Source organism: Bubalus kerabau, chromosome X (genome assembly GCF_029407905.1).
Source record: "Bubalus kerabau isolate K-KA32 ecotype Philippines breed swamp buffalo chromosome X, PCC_UOA_SB_1v2, whole genome shotgun sequence".
Lineage (NCBI taxonomy): Eukaryota > Metazoa > Chordata > Mammalia > Artiodactyla > Bovidae > Bubalus > Bubalus kerabau.
This window is the reverse complement of record NC_073647.1, coordinates 92,810,761-92,834,605: the sequence shown is the minus strand read 5'-3', so window position 1 is coordinate 92,834,605 and position 23,845 is coordinate 92,810,761. Positions and strand designations below refer to the sequence as shown.

Sequence of the window (23,845 nt, the reverse complement as noted above, 5' to 3'; positions counted from 1 at the left end):
TAGAAGTAGTCAGTTAATGATTGATGAAATTCCCTGACCACTTTGAAAAATAAATCTGGTAACACATTACGGAGTGTTACAGAAATCTAACAAGGCTTTGCACATAGTATGTGCTTAATGAAGGCTTGCTGATGCTGAATGTAGTAAAAATGGTGCTCCTCTTAGGTCAAGGCTATAGACAGCAATTCTTGCTAGCTCCTTTATGGCACCACAGAGCAGGTACCAGCACTACACAGACAGACATCCTTGTGATGTTCCAGGCACTGAATGGTACCTGTGCCCCAAACCACCACCCCCACTGGCTTGCCAGAGGGCATGAAACAGTCCATTATTAGTTACTTCTTGGGGTTAAGGCATTTGCTACAGAAGTTCCCTGCTGGATTGCTTTCAGAGAGAGGAAAAATACATCAGAAGCCACCTGAAAGACTTTGCACCTTTTAGAAGACCTATAGATCATTCATGCTCCTCTCCTTCTAACTACAATCTGTGGTCCACTGAGAATTCAGAACAGAGGAAAAGGTCCTAAAGAGTGAAGATTCTACACAACTTAAATTGTACCTTACAATCACAATAGTTGTCACCCTGCTTCTTTAACTTCTATGCAGAGCACATCATGAGAAAGGCTGGGCTGGAGGAAGCACAAGCTGCAATCAAGATTGCCGGGAGAAATATCAATAACCTCAGATATGCAGATGACACTACCCTTATGGCAGAAAGTGAAGAACAACTAAGGAGCCTCTTGATTAAAGTGAAAGAGGAAAGTGAAAAAGTTGGTTTAAAACTCAACATTCAGAAAACTAAGATCATGGCATCTGGTCCCATCACTTCATGGCAAATAGATGGGGAAACAGTGTCAGACTTTATTTTTCTGGGCTCCAAAATCACTGCAGATGGTGAGTGCAGCCATGAAATTAAAAGATGCTTACTCCTTGGAAGGAAAGTTATGACCGACCTAGACAGCATATTAAAAAGCAGAGACATTACTTTGCCAACAAAGGTCCGTGTAGTCAAGGCTATGGTTTTTCCAGTGGTCATGTATGGATGGGAGAGTTGGACTGTGAAGAAAGCTGAGCACCGAAGAATTGATGCTTTTGAACTGTGGTGTTGGAGAAGACTCTTGAGAGTCTGTTGGACTGCAAGGAGATCCAGCCAGTCCATCTTAGAGGAGATCAGTCCTGGGTGTTCATTGGAAGGACTGATGTTGAAGCTGAAACTCCAATACTTTGGCCACCTGATGCCAAGAGCTGACTCATTTGAAAAGAGCCTGATGCTGGGAAAGATTGAGGGCCGGAGGAGAAGGGGACAACAGAGGATGAGATGGTTGGATAGCATCACTGACTCAATGGACATGAGTTTGGGTAGGCTCTGGGAGTTGGTGATGGACAGGGAGGCCTGGTATGCTGCAGTTCATGGGGTCACAAAGAGTCGGACACGACTGAGTGACTGAACTGAACTGAAACACAGTAGACAATCCTTGTCAGCTTAGAGTTACAAATTTTTCTATTTGTAAAGTCCTGTGAAGCACAAATCTTAAGAAGATAAAAACCTCACAAAAACTGAGTCAACATTATTAACGTTTTTTGTATCAAAGCACTGAAATTCTAAATTTCAGCTTTTAATCATAGCCATTTACAAAATCTTACTAGTTTTCTCTGGTTGTTGGAGAGTAAAACCCTTATTCTGTTCTGACGAGGGATGTGTAGAAGGAAACTCATTCTGCAGTCTGCAAATTCTACTTTCATGGCAAATACACCTATCTTGTAGACCCTCAGTATATAATCATAAAATATTTTTTTTCCAACAAAGGCACAAAATGGTCAATTACTTCTGTGTTAGCTAGAAACCAGTTAGGCCAACTCTAGATTTTCTGAGCATTCTAGGTAAGAGTAACTGAGGGGACTTCCTCAGCAGTACAGTGGTTAGGGCCCCACGCTTCCACTGCAGGGGCCAAGAGTTCTGTCCCTGGTTGGGGAACTAAGATTCTGCATGCTGCAGCCAAAAAAAATGTAATTGAGATCACCTTTCCCTAATTTTTGAAAACCAGGCTGTTTTGTGACTCATCAATTGGTGAGAGTTCTTTTTTAGAACTTAGGGTGGTCCCAGTGACGACCCAGAGGGATGGAATGGGGAGGGAGGAGGATTCAGGATGGGGAACACATGTATACCTGTGGCGGATTCATTTTGATATTTGGCAAAACTAATACAATTATGTAAAGTTTAAAAATAAAATAAAATTAAAACAAAACAAAACAAAAAAAATAACTTAGGGTGTTCTTATATAGCATTGGTACTTGAAAGTATTAGATAGAAGGCCAAAGCTAAACTCTGTTGTATTTAGCTGGAACAAAGACCAATCTTGCTTTCAAATCATTGTTAGCATTATTTGAACAGTAAAATAATCAAGAGCCCAGAGATAAGCCAAATTTCTCAGCATAATCCTCTTCCACCTCAGTTAGCTTGGGGAGGGATGGGTGAGAGATGGACAATGCCAACACAAATGGAAGTGTACAGTGAAGAAAGACAAGGAGTGCCAGAACAGTGGGTGAAAAGTTAACTTACTTCACTTAGACCACCATATTAAAACCAGATGTGTTGAAAATGTTGGATGAGAAAAACTGGTGTTACTGATATAGCGTGAACAAACCCTTTGTGCTTTCCTCCCAACAGCATCATTACAGGGTGCCAGAGGTGTCATTTTATCTCATTTCACATGTAGCACATTCTCAACAAGTTAAACCGTTTCTAATCTTGTGTAATTAGATAGGTCTCGCTACATCCCTCAGTTGAAGGATTTTATGAGCTGCCTTGTTCTGTCTCCCTTTTGTGACAGCTTCTTTGGGGCTAGAAACTAACATTTGCTAACATTTCTTCCCTTCTGGCACCTGTCAGCTGGATGGGCTCTGGGAAAAGGAGGATGGGGAGGAAAGGAATGCAACGTTCCCTCCCCCCCCCCCCCATCCTGGTATTAGAGCCATCTTTGTCTCTACATAGGGATTATTCTGTTCTGGAAAGTGCTGTTAAGTACACACTCAAAATAAACAATGGGCAGATGAGTGAATAGAATGATGAAGTTCTTGTTTTTTTAATTTAATTTTATAACAAATTTAAAGTTCCTTTGTTTACTAAATGTAGAGCCTGGTGAGGAGCTAGCCAGAGATGGAAGTCCTTTAATATGACTCAAGAAGGCCCCAACTCGTGAAGAAGATGGGCCTTAGCTCTTTGATCTTACCATCCCGTCACTGTGGGCAGAGCCTCCCACTGGAGACAGTGACCACAGGATGACTGCCTTCTCCCCACCTCACAGCAAAGTTGTGAGAAGTCATCAGATATTTGACATCAGAATCAAAGGCTAGTGTGAACACCAAGGCTTTTGTTTCAATGCAGGAGTGAAAACAGCAGTTGAAATTGAAAGTTTCAACTCCCCACCAAAAGCTTTCTTAGGGTCATTCCTTGACCATTCTATGTCTTTGTAAGACTGTTGGCTAGCAAATGCTCTCCATGTGTAGACTGGGAAATCCAGAATTAAGGCTGATTTATGCTTCTATGCCTTGGGACTTGTGCATGATTGATTATATGCAGGGCCTGACCTCTCATCACAAAATTCTGTGGTTTTCATCCAATAATGAGAAAAGACAACTGAAGGAGTGCAGTATACAACAGAAATGGGTGAGTGACAGGGCCACCTGACATCCCCTGGTACTTTACAGTTTATAAATTGCTTGCAGAGTGGTCCTTTCATGGACAGGCAGTGGACATTCTTATTTCACCAAAGCAACTGGACTGCAGAAATAAGAGCCAGGGTGCTGGCACAGTCCTGGAGGCCCTGGATTTCTCATGCTGGGGGTGGGGCTGCCTGTGGGTAAGCACTTTGCCTTCCAGGAATAGTACTGCTCTGAGACTCCTCTGTAGACTGACTGGAACGGAGATTAAGCCCAGGGTTCTCTTTGCATTCCATTTAGCAGTTTGCTCATGCTTTCACTACAGATCAGCCTCAAGAATTCCTCTGCCAGCTGAGAATCTGAATGCTGCCTTGGCTGTAAAACAGTATCTTATTTATTCACATGAATCCCTTCCCCTTCTTGTCTGTGATTATTTTCACCCTAAAATGGAAAGGGGGGCAAATTATGTGAGCATTTGGGTACTGGACTGCAGCCACCCTTGGCGATCTTTGTTACTCTTTGAGATTCTCAACAGCATTGACTAAAGAACAGTGACTCACCCAGAGTAACACATAGTCTCTCTTTCCTTTAGAAAACAGTTCCTCAAAAGTGCTGCTAAGAAAAACAAAACAAAACAAACTACAGTTCAAGGGAAAGAAAAAAGCGCTAAGAGCAGAAGATGGTTTTAAACAAGCCTAGAAGATTTCAAAGGAGAGGGTGATTATCTACAAGGGATGGAAAAGTAGCTTGTGTATTTTTGATTTCCTTTCCAGTTCCAAATTTGAGACCTAAACATCTTTTGTCCAGGGGAAGTTGTGACAGGAGGAAGTTAAGTGACCTTAGCCCCAGCTTACTACTTGAAACTTCCCAGGAGTTCAGAGAGGCTTGCAGCTCAGCACCCCTGGCCAGAGGGGTGGAAGGGAAACAAACAGCAGGAAGGAATAAAAGTAAGAAGCAGCTGGCACAAATGGGGAGGAGCCCTCCCCTCATTCTAGCCAGTTGTATAGACAGCTGTCTCTTTAATTTAACACTTAGTCCATCCCCCAAATGACAAAGCTCATTTTGCTCATACAAGTCTCTTCTAGTAGAGACGGTGGTTGGTATAAAGAGAGGAAATATGTAGAGACAAGGGAGGTTGTGTGGGGAAAATTTGACCAAGACAAATAGGAGAGTTTCTCCCCACCCCCCTCAAAACATGCATATGAGGAAGAACTGCCTAAGGAAGACTGAATGAAGAGACACAAACCTCTTGTCAAAGGCAGTCTGGAGGAGGGAGAACAGGCTTGCACAGGCTTGGGGACAGTTTTGCTTCTACTTCTATTTATATCCTAAAGGCTAATTGTATAAATGGGAGTTTCTTACTTACTTGTACTGCACGTGGGTTTGTTTTGCCACACCACCAGGGAGCCGGCTCAGCACTACCGTCAGCAGCTCTGATCAATAGAGGAGCTTAACTATTCACCAATCTGGAGACAGGAGTGTAAATGTGCAAACGGTTTCCCCTCAGTGGCCTTTAAATGGGAATTCTTGAGTGTTTGGGCTGGAAGCAACGATATAAAGTATGTTCCAGTTAAACCTCAAAAAAGACTAGGGAGGAATTGGAGCTTAGAGAAGGGAAGTGAATTGACCAGGGTCACACAAGCCATCGAAGCAGCCTGGCCTCTCTTTTTACCGGCTCAGTGTTTCCCATCTACTCTCCCACTCCCACCACCAGAGACCATCTACACCCCCGCCCCACCCCCGCAAATGTTGCTGCCTTGGCAAAATCTGTGTTTTTCTCCTGGCTGTTTCAATTGCTATCCCATGACAATGTTGGCAGGCCTAGTGACTGAGCACAGCCTTGATCATGAGAGAGGGAGTGCTTATTCCTGTACTCCTGACCTAGCTGGGGAAGGGCCATCCTGCCATTTACAGCCTGCCTTTGGCTCCAAGACCCACAGGATGAGGAGACCAGGGAACACCATGCTTCCGAAGGCAACACTGCTGCTGTGAACAGGTGCAACTGCTTAAAAGAGTTTGTTTTTTTTTTCTCTTCTGCAGCTCCTAGCCTGAGAGTTGCAGAAGAAAGGGAAGAATATTCTCCTTCTCCATTCTTCATTTAAAGATATGATGCAATCGATATATATATATGTTTAATACAAAATGCTTAATATGTAAATTATATTTGTATGTAATTTCTGCCTAAAATATACTTAATATATGTCATGAAACATTATAATAGAATCAAAACCCGTGAGCCCACCATCTGCCTTAACAGAACATTACCAGCACCACTGTGTCTTCCTGCAGGCTCTTCTGCAGCCCACCACTCTGTCTTTCTCCCAGAGGTACCCACAATCATGAACTTAAGTCACTCCCTTGCATTTCTTCATCATCTTCCTACATACACAGGTATCCCCAAGCAATGTGCTTCTTAGTTTTGCTTGGTTTTGAACTGCAAATATTGGTATCACACTAAATTTTTTGCAATTTGTTTTTACTCACAACTGTGCCTGAAAACCTCTCCCATGATTATCTGTAGTGGTGTGTTATTCTTTTTCCTTGTTGCCTAGTATTTCACTGCTAAGTCTACCACAAGAGAAACACGCTACTGTTGAAGAATATCTATTGTTTTTAGGATTTTTTTTGACTATTCTGAACATTGCTATAAACTCTCTTTACAGTACACTTGCCCAAGTTTCTCTAAGGTCTGTTTCTACAAGTGAAATCAGTTAGTTGTAAAGTACATAACATGTTCAAATTTGTTAGATAATGCCAAATTTTCTCCCAAATTGCTCGTCTAATACACACTCCCACCAGAAGTGTTAGTGTTCCACATCCTCACTGACACTTAGGATTATTTAATTTACATTTTTTTTCAATCTGGTGGATTAAAATGGAATTTTGGGATTTTGGGGGTCATTCCTTGTGTGCGTGTGTGTGTGTTTTACTCAAGTACAGTTGATTTACAATGTGTTAATTCCTTGTGGTTTTCTTTCCTGGTGGGCTGCCGTCTCTGGGGTTGCACAGAGTCGGACACGACTGAAGCGACTTAGCAGCAGCAGCAGCAGCAGCAGTCATTCTCCATCCCCTCACCTCATGGTGCCTTCAGCGACCACTAATCTACTCTTTGTCTCTATGCTGTGCTGTGCTGTGCTGTGCTTTGTTGCTCAGTTGTGTCCGACTCTGTGATCTCGTGGACTGTAGTCTGCCAGGCTCCTCTGTCCATGGAATTCTCCAGGCAAGAATACTGGAGTGGGATGCCATTTCCTACTCCAGGGGATCTTCCTGACTCAGGGATGGAACCTGTATCCCTCATGTGTCCTGCATTGGCGGGCAGATTCTTTACCAGCAGTGTCACCTGCGAAGTGAGGGAGAGGCCCAGTTTCATTCTTTTGCATGTAGACAAACAGCTGTCCCAGAACCATTTCTAAAAAGACTATTTCCACTACTGAATTGTCTTGGCACCCCTGTCAAAAATCAATTGATCATAAATATGAGGGTTTATTTTTGGACTCTCAATTCTATTCCATTGATCTATATCTCTACACTTCAGTCACGTCCAACTCTTTGCAACCCTATGGACTGTAGCCCGCCTGGCTCCTCTGTCCATGGGATTCTGGAGTGGGTTGCCATGCCTACCTTCAAGGGATCTAGCTGACCCAGGGATTGAACTGCATCTCCTGCATTGCAGGTAGATTTTTTGTCCACTGAACCACCTCAGCTACAGTCCATGGGGTTGCAAAGTCAGACATGACTGAGTGACTAACACACACACACACATATCTCTACACTTATGTCAGTACCTCACTGTTTTGTTTAGTTTAGTTTTGTAAATAGTTTTGAAATCTGAAGTAACTATGATCTCTTAAAATTGTTAGGAAGTGTTCCCTTATTTTTCATTTTTTGGAAGAATTTGGCAGAATTGCTTTCAATTCTTCTTCAAATATTTGGTAAAATTTACCAATGAAGCCATCTGGTCCTGGATTTCCCTTTGGTGGGAAGTTTTTGATTACTAATTCAATCTGTTTAACCAATATAGGGCTATGCAGATTTTCTTTTTCTTCTTGAAACTTAAGTTTTGACAGTTTGTGCCTTTCTAGGAATTTTCCTATTTCATCTATGCTATGTAACTTGCTGGCATACAAATATTCATAGTATTCCTGTTATAATCCTTTTTAAAACATAGTTGCATTTTTTTTCCTGCAGCGAGGACTTTTAAGACCTACTTTCTTAGCAACTTTCAAATATGCAATTCGGTTTTATTAATTTTAGTCACCATGTTATGCTTTACATCCTCATGGCTTAAAACTGAAAATTTGTACCTCTTCACTTTCCTCACCTGTTCATCTATGCCAAGCCCCCAGTCCCCTCCTTTGGCAAGCACGGATCCGTTCTCTGTATCTTTGAGCTTGGTAATTTTTTGTTTGCTTTTTTTTTTTTTTAGATTCCACATATGAGATCATATGGTATTTATCTTTCTCTGACTTATTCATTTAACATAATGCCCACCAGGTTCATCCAGTATGTCACAAAATGGTAAGACTTTCTACTTTTTATGGTGGAATAGTATTTCATAGTATATACAGCCAGCCCTCTGTATCACTTGTTTCCACATCCACAGAGCCAACCAACTATAGACAAAAAATATTAGAAAAAGAAATTCCATAAAGTTCCAAAAAGCAAGACTTGGGTTTGCTGCATGCTGAAAACATTTACATGGCATTTACTCTGTATTAGGTATCACAAGTAAACTAGAAATGATTTAAAGTATACAGGAGGATGTGCATAGATTATATGCAAACATGCTATTTTATATAAAGGACTTAACCATTTGTGAATTTTTGTACCCACAGGGTGTCCTGGAACCAATGCCCTAAGGATACTGATAGATGACTGTATATACCACATCTTCGTCCACTGATGAACACTTAGGTCGTTTCCATATCTTGGCTATGGCAAGTAATGCTGCAGTGGACATGTGCTGTGCTGTGCTGTGCTCAGTTGCGTCTGACATTTTGCTACCCCAGGGACTGCAGCCCCCCAGGCTCCTCTGTCCATGGGATTCTCTAGGCAAGAATACTGGAGTGGGTTGCCGTGTCCTCCTAGGGATCTTTCTGACCTAGGGATTGAACTCACATCTCCTTCCTATATTGGCAGGCAGATTCTTTACCACTGAGCCACAGTGGACACAGGGGTGCATATATCTTTCTGAATTAGTTTTCATTTTCTTTGGGTAAATACTTAGAAGTGGAATTGTTGGATCATGTAGTAGTTCTATTTTTAATTTCTTGAGGAATCTCCATACTGGTTTCCATAGTGGCTGCACCAATTTACTTTCCAACCAACAGTGTGGAAGGGTTCCCTTTTCTCCATATGCTCTCAAACAGTTGTCTTTTTAAAAATTTATTTATTTTTAATTGGAGGATAATTGCTTTTCAATATTGTGTTGGTTTCTGCCATATATCAACATGAGTCAGTCATAAGTATACATATGTCCCTTCCCATGTCTTTTTGATAGTAGCCATTCTAACATGTGTGAGATGATATCTCATTGTGGATTTGATTTGCATTTCCCTGATGATTAGTAATGCTGAGTACCTTTTCCTGTACCTGTTGGACATCTTTATGTCTTCTTTGAAAAAGTGTTCAGATCCTCTGCCCATTAAAAAAAAATTTTTTTTTTTTTTTTTTGCTGTTGAGTTGAAGCATAATTCTTATTTCTGTAAAATTGGTAGTGATGCTTCCACTTTCATTTCTGATTTCAGTTGAGTGAGTCTAGTCTCTTTTTCCTTAGTTACTTAGCTAAAATTTTGTCAATTTTGTTGACATTTTCAAACAAATTTTGTTTTCATTGATTTTCTATTTTTCCAATTTACTGTTTCATTTATTCCCTCTCTAATCTTTGTTATTTCCTTCCTTATGCTTGCTTTGGATATAGCTAGCTCTTAATTTCTGAGATATCCTAAGATACAAAGCTGGGTATTGAGTTGATACCTTTCTTTTTAACATAGGTACTTATAGCAACAAATTTCCTTCTGACAAGTGCTTTAGCTACATCTCATTTTGTATGCTTGGTATGTTGTTTCTTCATTTTCCTTAATCTCAAAGTATTTTCTATTTTCCCTTTTCTTATTACCCATTGGTCATTTTAGGTATGTGCTGTTTAATTTCCACATATTTGTGAATTTCCCAAATTTCCTTCTGTTATTAATTTCTACTTGCATCCCATTGTGGTCAGAAAACATACTTTGTATGATTTCACTCCTTCTATGCTCTCTGGCCTAGCCTATGGTCTGTTCTGGAGACTGTTCCATGTACACTTGAGTAGAATCCTCTTGTTTATCAGTGGATTGTTCCATAGATGTATGTCAGGTCTAGTTTAGGTCAAGTCTTCTATTCTGTTGATCTTCTGCCTAGTTGTTCTATCCATTATTGAAAGTGGGCAATGAATTCTCAAACTATTATTGTTTAATTGCCTATCTTGATTGGATTGTTTAATTCATTCACATTTATTGTTATTAATTTGCCTAGATTCACACTGTCATCTTGTTTTCTGCTTTGTTTTTTGTTTTTATATATGTCACAAATCTTTTTTGTTTATCTTTCTTTGTATTAGGTAGATATTTTCTCATGTAACATTTTAATTCCTTTCATGATTTTTAAATTATTATTTTTGAGTTATTTTAACTGTGATTTTCTAGGGTTTATAATGCGTATCTTATTAGAATCTACTTCAGATTTATATTGACTTAGTGATAGTGAAATACAGACATTTTATATAGCTTCACTGCCTCCCTCTTTTTTGATGTTATTGTCATACACATATATTTATATATATATAATAAATCTAACAATACATGGCTGTAATTATTACTTTACATAATTCTATGCTTTTTAAAAAGGCTGATGGTTTAGTGGTTAGGATTCAGCACTTTCACTGTGGATGCCCAGGTTTGATCCCTGGTCAAGAGAGCATCCCACATGCCACATAGTGTGGCCAGAATACAAAAGTAAACAAAAAAATAAAATAATGCTGAGAGAAAAAGGAGAATAAATATATATTTATAGTGTTCACTAACATTCTTACTGTTCTTTCCATTTCTTTCTGTGAGTTGGAGTTCCCATCTAGTGTCATTTCCTTATTTGAATAGAGCTCTCTTCCCATTCCATTCCTTTGTGCTGTTATTGTCAAATATTTTATATTTCTATATATTATACTCCCAACAATATAATTATATTCGTATTGTTTTATGTAATTGATTTTTAAATCAGTCAAGAGGGGAAAGGGGAAGAAATATGCAATTATACTTTCTTTTCTAATTACCCACATAATTACCTCCACCAGCATTTCTTGTTTTTCATGTGGATTCAAATTACTGTCTGACATCACTTACTTCCAGCCTGAAGAACTTCACTTAATATTTCTTTTAAGAAAGGTATCCTAGCAATGAATTCTGTTTTTTAAAACATTTATCTGGGAATGTTTTTAATTCCTGTTCATTTTTGTTAGATATATGATTCTTGCTGTTTTTATAAATTGTCAGTAGTTTGACTAGGTCATCCTTCTTAACTCCATTGTTTCCTACGGGAGTCAGCTATTAATCTTATGGGGGTTCCCTTGTATGTGATGTGTCTTTTTTTCTCTTCTTGCTTTCAAGATTTTCACCTATTTGTCTTTCAGAATTTTACTATGATGACCCTTGGTATGATCTCTTTGGGTTTCCTTAGAAATAATTTTCCTAGGTGTATAAAGTTTTCTTTTTTTATAATCAAATTTGAGAAATTTGGGGAGTTCCTTGGTGGTCCACTGGTTAGGACTCAGTGCTTTCATTGCCAGGGCTTGGGTTTGAATCCCTGATTGGGGAACTAAGTTTCTATAAACTGCACAGGATGTACCCCTTCCCTCACCAAAAAATCCCACCCCCTAAAAAACAACAAAAAGAAACAAATTTGAGAAGTTTTAAGCAATTTTGTAAATATCGTTTTCTGTCCTTTCATACTCTCCTTTCTTTCCAGTGCTCTTATTATGTATATGTTGTTGTACTTATTTATATCCCATATTTCTCTGAAACTCTCTTCAGCTGCATTTTCTCTCTGTTCTTCAGATTGAAAATAACTATTGACAATCAATCAAGTTGATTGATTCTTTCTTCTGACAACTCAAATCTACTATAGATTCCCCTCTAGCAAGTTTTTCATTTGTTACTATACTTTTCAACTCCAGAATATACATTTGGTTCCTTTCTAATAATTCCATTTCTTTACTGATAATCTATATGCCTCCTGAGAAACCTGTATGCAGGTCAAGAAGCAACATTTAGAACTGGACATGGAACAATGGACTAGTTAAAAATTGGGAATGGAGTACATTAAGGCTATATATTGTCACCCTTCTTATTTAACCTACCCCGTAGGTGCCCAATATGCTACTGGAGATCAGTGGAGAAAGAACTCCAGAAAGAATGAAGGGATGGAGCCAAAGCAAAAAGAATACCCAGCTGTGGATGTGACTGGTGATGGAAGCAAGGTCTGATGCTGTAAAGAGCAATATTGCATAGGAACCTGGAATGTCAGGTCCATGAATCAAGGCAAATTGGAAGTGGCCAAACAGGAGATGGCAAGAGTGAACGTCAACATACTAGGAATCAGCAAACTAAAATGGACTGGCATGGGTGAATTTAACTCAGATGACCATTATATCTACTACTGTGGGCAGGAATCCCTTAGAAGAAATGGAGTAGCCAACATGGTCAACAGAAGAGTCCGAAATGCAGTACTTGGGTGCAATCTCAAAAACGACAGAATGATTTCTGTTCATTTCCAAGGCAAACCATTCAATATCATGGTAATCCTAGTCTATGCCCCAACCAGTAATGCTGAAGAATCTGAAGTTGAACAGTTCTATGAAGACCTACAAGACCTTCTAGAACGAACACCCCAAAAAAATGTCCTTTTCATCATAGGGGACTGGAATGCAAAAGTAGAAGTCAAGAAACAACTGGAGTAACAGGCAAGTTTGGCCTTGGAGTACAGAATGAAGCAGGGCAAAGTCTAATAGAGTTTTGCCAAGAGAACGCACTGGTCATAGCAAACACCCTCTTCCAACAACACAAGAGAAGTCTCTACACATGGACATCACCAGATGGTCAACATCGAAATCAGATTGATTATATTCTTTGCAGCCAAAGATGGAGAAGCTCTATACAGTCAGCAAAAACAAGACCAGGAGCTGACTGTGGCTCAGATCATGAACTCTTATTGTCAAATTCAGACTTAAATTGAAGAAAGTAGGGAAAACCACTAGACCATTCAGGTATGATCTAAATCAAATCCCTTATGATTATACACTGGAAATAAGAAATAGATTTAAGGGCCTAGATCTGATAGATAGAGTGCCTGATGAACTATGGACGGAGGTTCGTGACATTGTACAGGAAACAGGGATCAAGACCATCCCCATGGAAAAGAAATGCAAAAAAGCAAAATGGCTGTTTGAGGAGGCCTTACAAATAACTGTGAAAAGAAGGGAAGTGAAAAGCAAAGTAGAAAAGGAAAGATATAAGCATCTGAATGCAGATTTCCAAAGAATAGCAAGGAGAGATAAGAAAGCCTTCCTCAGCAATCAATGCAAAGAAATAGAGGAAAACAACAGAATGGGAAAGACTAGAGATCTCTTCAAGAAAATTAGAGATACCAAGGGAACATTTCATGCAAACACAGGCTCGATAAAGGACAGAAATAGTATGGACCTAACAGAAGCAAAGATATTAAGAAGAGGTGGCAAGAATACACAGAAGAACTGTACAAAAAAGATCTTCATGACCCAGATAATCATGATGGTGTAATCACTCACCTAGAGCCAGATATCCTGGACTGTGAAGTCAAGTGGGCCTTAGAAAGCATCACTATGAATAAAGCTAGAGGAGGTGATGGAATTCCAGTTGAGCTATTTCAAATCCTGATAGATGATGCTGTGAAAGTGCTGTACTCAATATGTCAGCAAATTTGGAAAACTCAGCAGTGGCCACAGGACTGGAAAAGTTCAGTTTTCATTCCAATCCCAAAGAAAGGCAATGCCAAAGAATGCTCAAAGTACCACACAATTGCACTCATCTCACCAGCTAATAAAGTAATGCTCCAAATTCTCCAAGCCAGGCTTCAGAAATACGTGAACCGTGAATTTCCACATGTTTAAGCTGGTTTTAGGAATGGCAGAGGAACCAGAGATCAAATTGCCAACAACCGCTGGATCATTGAAAAAGCAAGAGAGTTCCAGAAAAACACCTATTTCTGCTTTATTGACTATGCCAAAGCCTTTGGCTGTGTGGATCACAATAAACTGTGGAAAATTCTGAGAGACGGGAATACCAGACCACCTGACCTGCCTCTTGAGAAACCTATATGTAGGTCAGGAAGCAACAGTTAGAACTGGACATGGAACAACTGACTGGTTCCAAATAGGAAAAGGAGTACGTCAAGGCTGTATATTGTCACCTTGCTTATTTAACTTATATACAGAGTACACCATGAGAAACTCTGGGCTGGAAGAAGCACAAACTGGAATCAAGAATGCCGGGAGAAATATCAATAACCTCAGATATGCAGATGACACCACCCTTATGGCAGAAACTGAAGAGGAACTAAGAAGCCTCTTGATGAAAGTGAAAGAGGAGAGTAAAAATGTTGCCTTAAAGCTCAACGTTCAGAAAACGAAGACCATGGCATCTGGTCCTATCACTTCATGGCAAATAGATGGGGAACCAGTGGAAACAGTGTCAGACTTTATTTTTTGGGGCTCCCAAATCACTGCAGATGGTGGACTGCAGCCATGAAATTAAAAGACGCTTACTCCTTGGAAGGAAAGTTATGACCAACTTAGATACGATATTAAAAAGCAGAGACATTACATTGCCAACAAAGGTCTGTCAAGTCTATGGTTTTTCCAGTGGTCATGTATGGATGTGAGAGTTGGACTGTGAAGAAAGCTGAGCGCCAAAGAATTGATGCTTTTGAACTGTGGTGTTGGAGAAGACTCTTGAGAGTCCCTTGGACTGCAAGGAGATCCAACCAGTCCATTCTAAAGGAGATCAGTCCTGGGTGTTCTTTGGAAGGACTGATGCTAAAGCTGAAACTCCAATACTTTGGCCACCTCATGTGAACAGTTGACTCATTGGAAAAGACTCTGATGCTGGGAGGGATTGGGGGCAGGAGGAGAAGGGACGACAGAGGATGAGATGGCTGGATGGCATCACTGATTCGATGGACGTGAGTTTGAGTGAACTCCGGGAGTTGGTGATGGACAGGGAGGCTGGTGTGCTATGATTCACGGGGTCACAAAGAGTTCGACATGACTGGGTGACTGAACTGAACTGAACTGGAAGTCAATCTCTTCAAGCAGCACTGGGAGTTTTTTATCCTTATGGCTGACCTATCTTCCCAGTGCAGAACCCCTATGTCACTACTCTGGAGCTGGGCATAGGAACTTGTTTCTCCATGAGTGACACCCTCCTTCAATGAACAATGGAGGGTGGTGGCAGCCCCTGCTCCTCTCAGATTGCTTTTCCTGGTGTGGAACCACTATCCTATGTGTGAGCCAGGTTGGGGGCAATCAGGGCTTTGGTATTCTCAGCCTGCCTTGTGCAGGTTAGAGTAGGAGCTGGTTGGAGGAAAAGAGACCAGGTCTTCTTGGCCATGCCTGCATGGACATGGAGCTGGGAGAGATGAAAAATTCCAGCAGCCTTCCCTTCCAGGGTGAAATCATAACCCCAGACTAGAAACTGCAGTGAAAAAGAACATCCATCCTCTTGGCTGCATCTGCCCAGAGTAGTGAGTTTGGTGTAGAGATCCTGCAAGCAGAGTTGGGGAGAGTGGTAAAGTTGTGATAAGAGCATGAGTCATGGCTCAAATTTCATAGACTCCTGCTAATCTTGGCTTTGGGCTTCCCTCGTGGCTCAGTGGTAAAGAATCTGCCTGCCAATGCAGGAGATGCAAGAGACCTGGTTTCAATTCCTGGGTCAGGAAGTTCCCCTGGAGAAAGAAATGGCAACCCACTCTAGTATTCTTGCCTGGGAAAATCCCATAGACAGAGGAGCCTGGCATGCTACAGTCTATGGGGTCACAAAAGAGTCTGACATGACTTAGTGACTAAACAACAACAACATTCTTGGCTTTGGTAGTCTTCTTTACTTATCTTTGTTTTATATTTTAATAATTTTTGCTTTTTGTCTATTATTTCCTTCCTTCTGCTTTTTTTGGATTTATTCTATTGTTTACTATCTTAGTTAAGTTGAATGCTTAGCTCATTAACTTTCAGTGTTTGTTTCTTTGTTTTTTTTCTTGTGGGATCTCAGTTCCCTGACCAGGGATTGAACCCAGGCCACAGCAGTAAAAGCCTGGAATCCTAACCACTTGGCAACCGGGGAACTCCCTCTTCTTTTTTTAACATATTAACTTAAGCCTGTAAACAGCCCTGTAACCACCACTATAGGTACAATGTACAAGCTCACTTTTAAATAGTTTCTAATTTCCATTAAGATTTCTTCTTTGACCCAAAGAAGAAATACATTTTAAAATGTGTTTAAAATTTTCTAAAAGTGTATTTTAACAAAAAAACTATACCTCTGGATTTATTTATATCATCTTTATGCTATAAGTTCCATTTTTGCTGTGTTTTTTCCCTCTTTGAATCAATAGAGGTTTATTTTGCCTCATTCCATTTTTTGTACTTCAATTATTTTTGAAGATATTTATTCTTTTCCTACTCTTTTAGTGGCTACCCTTGAAATTCTACCATACTTACTTAATTCAATAAAATCTAGAGTAAATTAACTTATGTACCATCTTTTCAAAGGGACCCTTAGAATGTTCTGACTCTAATCCTCAACATCAAGTTGCTATTGTGAAGCCTTTAAATTCTGTGTTTTCTGTCTTCTTTTAATCCCACAAATTATAAATTACTAATACTACCCACATGTTTAACTTTTATTTTCTACTTAAAGTTCTTTTGTATATCTCATAACTTCAGTTTTAGATCATTTTTCTTATTTAGTGACAAATGTTGGTGGTAAATACTTTAAATTTCTTTTATATCAAAATGCTTTTATGCTGTATTTATTCTCTGAAGGCAGTTTCACAGTATATATAATTCTAAGATGAAAATTATTTTCTCTAAGCACTTTGAACATTATATTCTAATTTGGTTTCCAGTGTTGCTATTGAGAAGTCAGTTATTGGTCTAATTGTTGTTCTTTTGTATATGATCAGTCTTTTCCTTCTAGCTTGTTTCAAGATCTTTGTCCCTGGTGTTCTGCAGTTTGACTGTGATGCATGTAGATATCAATTTCTTTGTATTTATTTTGTCTGAAATTTCTCAGGTTTCTTGAATCTGCAGATTTTTGTTTTTTCAAAATTCTGGAAAACTTCCAGCTATGATTTAGGTGAATGGCTCCTCCCCCTTTTCTATTCTTTCTTTCTAGAATTCTAAAGAGATTAATGTTGGCCCATTCTGTTCTATCCTTCATATCTCTTAAGCACTCATATTTTCCATCTCTGTACCTCTATGCTATATTCTGTGTGATGTTTTCAGATGTATTTTGCAGTTTCCTAATTTCTCTTCAACTGATGTGTTAAAGTTCATTGAGATTTCTAAAAACAATTATTATATTTCAAAGTATTCTATTTAACTGTTTTTCAAACTTAGCAGGTCATTTTTGACATCTCTTGCTCTTTGCTCTGTACTTTTTTATTTCCTTAAATTTATTTAACATATCTATTTTGTGTTCTGCATATGATAATTTAAATCTCTAAAATCTTTGTGGTTCTAGTTATGTTTTATCTTTTTTTCCCCTGTTGACTTCTTCCTCCTGGAAGTTGGCTTTCTCATGTAAACTGTGACTTACAATTGTGAAGAAATGCTTGTCAGAACTCTCCGTGGGATTTCCGTGTGGCCTAGAAGTGACAGTGCATTTCCCATGAAAGAGTTCAACTTGATTTTCCCTGTTGCTTGAGGCATCACAGACCTAGGTCCACTTTAAAATAAAAATCATGGCTTTTGGGGCCATTTACATAATATATATTCAATCTTTAATCCAGGTGTCATAAAATTTCAGGGGGGTATCTAAAAAAAAATCTACTTAATGTTAAGACTCAGACCAAAAAATTTTTCTTAACTGTCTGCCTTTCCCCGCCACCCCCACCCCCAGCTGCAGGCCTTTGCTGTCCAATACTGTAACCACTAGCCGCATGTGGCTACTAAATTTAAATTAGTTAAAATAAAATGAAAAATTCAGTTCTTTGGTCTCACTAGCCATATTTCAAGCAATCAATAACCACATGCTATTGGGTTATTGGGTACCGTATTGATCAGTGCATATATAGAACATTTCCATCATGATGAAAGTTTTATTGAATAGCGCTGCTCTAGAACATTTGAAGCTATACCTGTCTCCAGGATGTGTGTGGCTTCAGAACTAGGTTAAACCTTTGAACAAACTTTTGTCAATCAAACTTTTGTCAATCTGTGTCTTAGTCTATATGCTTCCTGAAGATGTCCAAGTCCTAATATCTAGAATCTGTGAATATACTACCTTATATGGCAAAAGGGAACTTTGCAGACATGATTAAGGATCTTGAGATGGGGAGATTATCCTGGATTATATGGGTGAACTCAATGTAATTACAAGGATTTTCAGAAGGGACCTAGGAAAGCAGGAAATACACAGTTAAAGAGGTTATGTGGTAACAGAAGCAGAGGATGGAGTGGTGTACTTTGAAGATGGAGGACTGAACCATGAGCCAAGGCATGCACGAGACCTCTAAAGCTGGAAAACGCAACAAAACAGATTCTTCCCTAGAACTTCCAGAAGGAATGTAGTTCTGTAACCCAGATTTTAGATTTTTGACCTCCAGAACTGTATGAGAATAAATTTATGTTTCTTTAAGCCACTAAGTTTGTGGTAATTTGCTACAGTAGCAATGAGTCATACAAACTATGAAAGGGGCCAGTTAAGAAAGGTTTTAATATACCAGAAATGTGTGGCGGCCCAATGGCATTGCTATCATTCTTATATCTACTCATTTCTCCTTCTTATATTTCTTTTTGCCTCTGAGGGTACAAGGCCCATGGCAAATAAATTTCAGCAGGGAGACTAATGCAGGAACCTATACTCTCATTCATTTATTCAACAAATACAAATACATACTGAGTGTTTATCATGCTCTGAGCACTGTTTTAGGTGCTTAGCATATATTAGGGAATAAAAGAAAAAGAATCTTTGCCTTTAAGAAGCTTACACTCAAGAGGAGGGAAAGAGTGATAAATAAGTAAGTAAAACAGTATGCGATTATATGAGTATGCAGATGATTAGTGCTATGGGTGAAAAAAAGTGTGAGTAGCAAGGGAGGGGGTATGGGCAGCTATAGCATTATATATGATGGTCAGAGTAAGTCTCATTGAAAAAGTGGCAAATGAGCAAAGACTTGTAAGCAGAAGCAGCATCCAGTGCAAAATAGCGAAGTGGGAGTGTGCCTTGTGCCTGGTACCTTCTAATAACAGCAAGTAGACCACTGTGGTGGAGGACAGAGCAATAGGAAATGAAGTCCGAGAGGAAACAGAGGCCAGATCATGTTGGGCTTTGTAGGCTACTGCAAGCACATAAGCTTGATACTGAGGAGGACCCCTGATTCTTACGGTAGATAAGTATGCAATTAGCATTGTACTGAGGATACATAGGAAGAGATTTGGCTCCTAGAGAATGGATGAATTTTTGTATGCTCGAGTAGGGAGCTGACTTTCTTCTGAGCACCATCCTTTTTTTTTTTTTTTTTTATGTAAAGAAATATGGAAATGCAAATTGTTATTTATGACCACAAAAGAATGATAAATAATACTGATACTATGAAAAGCATCCAGTGTTTACACAGCTTAAATTTGATACCCAGTTTATGATATTTTACAAATGTTAATAACAATGTCCCAAAGCATGCTATTGGTATACCTCTAAATTGGAGTTTAGACTGTCAGCACCCTGTGATTCGGGAGGGAATGTTGGGTCATTCTGGATCCTAGATTTTCACAATCTAGACTATTTTCCCCAAGAGTAGAAGAAAAAAGTACTTTTGCTTTGTGGGCATTCAGTTGGATTATAATACCTAGCTGATGAGAAAGTTCCCCTTTGGTGTATCAGCAGATGGAGAGCAGAAGCTTTATCTTTCATAGACTGTGGTAGAAGCCCTAAGTGGATCTGCGTCCCTGAAGATGAATGTCTGTGACTGATGGCTGACAGCGCTGCAAGGCTATAGTCTGTCATACAGAGTGAAAAAGTCAGAAAGAGAAAAATATTGTATATAAATGCATATATGTGGAATCTAGAAAAATGGTACAGATGAACCCCTTTGAGCACCACACTTTTATAACCATTCGCTTCCTGGAGGTTTCTACTTATATATTGGTGACTCAAACTCAAATTTTCTAAATAAACTCCTGATCTTCCATCCTAACCCCTTTCCTCTTCTTCTGTCCTCTATCCCACCTACTGGCATCCTGTTAGAAATTTTTGAGTCATCTCCTGATTTTGCTTACTCCCATTCCTCTATGTCCAACTAGACTCCCAATGCTCTCAGTCTTGCTTCAAATATGTCCTGTTCTTTGTTTCCTCTGCCTTCACCTTTGTTGAAGCCTTCATCTGTCATGGGACATCTGTAATCTCCTCCATGGTTCTAAAACCTGTGTACCAACTTTCCTGTAGCTGCCACAGCTCCAAAACTGATCATGCTACTCCCTCTTTTAAAGATCTCTCCTGGCTCCTACTCCTTGTAGAATCTTGTCCCAATCTCTCCTTCTATCCTCATTTTCTAATATGCATTTCTACATGTTCCATACTGAACCTCTCACTGTAATCCCAGCATATTCAGCCGTATCACAAGCATGTGTGTGTGTGTGTGCTCAGTCGTGTCCACCTCTTTGCGACCCTATGGACTGTAGTCTGCCAGGCTCCTTTGTCCATGGGATTCTCTAGGCAAGAATACTGGAATGGGTTGCCATGCCCTCCTCCAGGGGATGTTCCTGACCCAGGGATCGAACCCGCATCTCTTATGTCTCCTGCATTGGCAGTCAGGTTCTTTACCACCAGTGCTACCTGGGAAGCCCATCACAAGTATACAGTATACCTGAAAAAGCAATACCTACTGGCTATTATGAAAACTAAATAACAACAGATTCTTTCTTCCAGAAATGCCCTTACCCTCTTTCTTCACCTGGAAAAATACATATATATCCTTCTACTCAATGACTTCCCTGGTGGCTCAGACGGTAAAAGTGTCTGCCTACAATGTGGGAGACGTGGGTTCAATCCCTGGGTTGGGAAGATCCCCTGGAGAAGGAAATGGCAACCCACTCCAGTACTCTTGCCTGGAAAATCTCATGTATGGAGAAGCCTGGTAGGCTACAATCCATGGGGTCGCAAAGAGTCGGACACAACTGAGTGACTTCATTTTCACTTCTACTCAATTCAAAGCTGCTTCCTCAGTGAAGCCTTTCTTGTTTCCCTCAGTAGGGTTTGTTGTTACTTTTTGTGTGTACCTCCAGCATTCTGTATCTATAGCCCCGGAGCCACTTAATATAGCACATTGTAATTATCTGATTACAGATCTGCCTTCCCCAACAGACTATAAGCTCCTTGAGGGCAGGTGCCACCTCTACTGATTTTTTCATTCCTAGTAGTTAGTAGCATCCAGACCAAAGGAGGTACTCAATTATTATTTGGTGAAATAAACAATGTACTATAGAAATGATTCAGGAAAAATCTGTAACTTGCTAGTTAAGAAGAAAGAATAAAAAGGACTTCCCTGGCAGTCCAGTGGTAAGACTCCAAGCTCCCAATGCAGGGAGCACAAGGTTCAAACCCTTGTCAGGGAACTAAGATACCACATGCTGCTTGGCACAGCCCCCCTCCCCCCAAAAAAAGAACAGAAGAAGGGACAGAATTCATACACAAAGCAGCTGGCCATATAGCTCAGAGGTGGGAGGGATAGCCACAAAAAGGCTAAAATTGAAGATACGGGCTGGGTTATAGTGGGAGGGGGGAGCAAACAGAAGGGTTGGGTGGACCTAGGTGGGGAAGTGCTGTGAATCCACTGCCCAAAGTCTGGATTTTCATTTGAATGAGTACAGAGTTGCTGGAGAGTTATTAGAGACAGATGAAGCAAAGCTGTGAAAAATGACCTGCACTGCCATGCTGGAAGGAGGTCATGAGGCCAGCCAGAAGGCAGTCACAATAATCAAGAGCAGAATGGGCGTGGCAAGTATAGGCAGGAGATTTAGGGGGCACAGAAAAGGAGGAGGCTGGATTTGGTGAACAATTCCATTTTGGAGAAGACACAAAGGTAAAGAGAATTGCTGAAGATTATGAAAAGCAGAGTAGTACAGAGAAAGAACATGAGACCAGCAGATAGGAAATCAGGGTTCAGTTATAGCAGAAGAGTTAGTCTGTATCATCTTGGCCTTCCTGTGCCTTACCTTCTTAAACAGTGGGAAAAAAAAAAAAGGAGAGAGAGAGAGAGAGATTTCACATTCAAATTATCATCAAATCCAGAATCTTTCAATTTGACTTCAAAATATCTCTTGAACCACTCCATCTTCATTGCCACCGTCTTTGTCCAGACCCCAGCAGTCCTCAGCTGGAGCACTGTATTAGCCTGGACAGTGGTTTCTGCACCCTTTCTTATCCCTAGACTATTTGGTCTCCACGTAACAGTGAGCATCATAAATTAAACATGTCAGTTTGCTTATGTTACTCCTCTGCTTAAAAATCCTTTGACTCCCACTGCAACTGGAGTTAGATCACACTCCTTACCTTGGCCTAAAAGTTGCCTACATAATGTGGCTCCTGCCTATTTCTCTGACCTCATCCCACCCTCCACTCTCCTCACTCAATACACTCTAGTCCCATAAACTTTCTGCTTTTCTTTGAGCACAACCAGCTTTTTTCTAAATTTTCACATGCTGTTTCCTGGAAGGTAGTTTTGTCTGGCTGGATTCTCCATGTTTTTGGTACTTCAGACCTAGATTTGATCTGCTCAGAGAGGTCAGTCCTGATCTTGCTATCGCCTCTTTATTTTCCTAGCACTTATCACAATCAGTAATTATTTTATTATTTCTTTACTGCTGATCTCTCAGGAGATTACAAGTTCTAAAAGGTGGAGTCCTCTGTCTACTTCACTGTACATTTGTGAGAGTGAACGAGTGAATGAATGAATGAAAGAGGCAATGGAAGCAGAATTCACCAAAAATGAGGTCATGAAGAAAAATGGAGGAAAAGATTTTGAAAAGAGTTCCATTTAATCTTGAGAATAGCGTATCTAGTTTTACCCAACTCAAAGTATAAACTATTACAAGGAATTAGAGACAGAGGGCTCAGGTACAAAATCATGGAAAATCACAGAAGCTAGGGCTAATGAACTCAGTTTAAATTATCAGAAATTTGTTGAGCATCTACTATGTGCACTAGGCTCTATGCTGGACATTCTTTGTGAGGTGCATAAAGATGAATGAGTGGACACGGGTCTACTAAGTGTCAAGCCCTCTAATAGGCACAATAGGTGCTGGGTACAGACCTTAAGGTATTCCTTTTTGCCCTCAGGTAGCACCCACACTTTTGCACTAAAGCAACAGTGTGGCTTTTGGTAATACTCCAAAGGCACTAAGAGTACACTTTGGGTATTTGGCGCTTCCCTTGTGGCTCAGCTGGTAAAGAATCCACCTGCAATGCGGGAGACCTGGGTTCGATCCCTGGGTTGGGAAGATCCCCTGGAGAAGGGAAAGGCTACCCACTTCAGTATTCTGGCCTGGAGAATTCCATGGACTGTATAGTCCATGGGGTCACAAAGAGTCAGATATGACTGAGCAACTTTGACTTTCACTTTTCACTTTGGCTATTTGGCAGATGGGGAAAAAGATGAAAAAGTTTAAGAAGTGAAGCATAAGTTTCTTTGTGGCACTGTTGGATGAGAACATTTTGAAATGGGGAACAATGGAGCCTTCCTGCCATGGTAATCCATTGTATATGAATATTAAGGTGTCAAGGAATGACCACCCTAAAATTTTATTAACATTAGTGACTAAACAACAACAAAACTATCAGAAATTGTAACATGACCATCTCAAGGTGCTTTAGATGACTGGCAAAATGAGATGGGTGGACAAAAGA

The 23,845-nt window shown here is 40.0% G+C and overlaps 2 protein-coding genes across 9 annotated transcripts in view; both read right to left on the bottom strand.

Moving 5' to 3' along the window:
* HDAC8 (histone deacetylase 8) overlaps positions 1 to 23,845 on the bottom strand; it is a 239,528-nt gene that overhangs the window by 75,031 nt on the left and 140,652 nt on the right. The window contains exon 10 of one of the 8 annotated variants that reach the window (XM_055564946.1): positions 6,760 to 6,999. The exons of the other annotated variants lie outside the window; for them this stretch is intronic. Coding sequence (XP_055420921.1) covers positions 6,775 to 6,999 — 225 coding nt within the window. The 3' untranslated portion in view covers positions 6,760 to 6,774. Of the gene's footprint in view, positions 1 to 6,759; positions 7,000 to 23,845 lie in introns of those variants that run through there. 8 annotated transcript variants of the gene reach the window in all.
* Positions 1 to 23,845, bottom strand: part of RPS4X (ribosomal protein S4 X-linked) — a 236,677-nt gene that overhangs the window by 135,447 nt on the left and 77,385 nt on the right. The gene's annotated exons all lie outside the window — the stretch shown is intronic.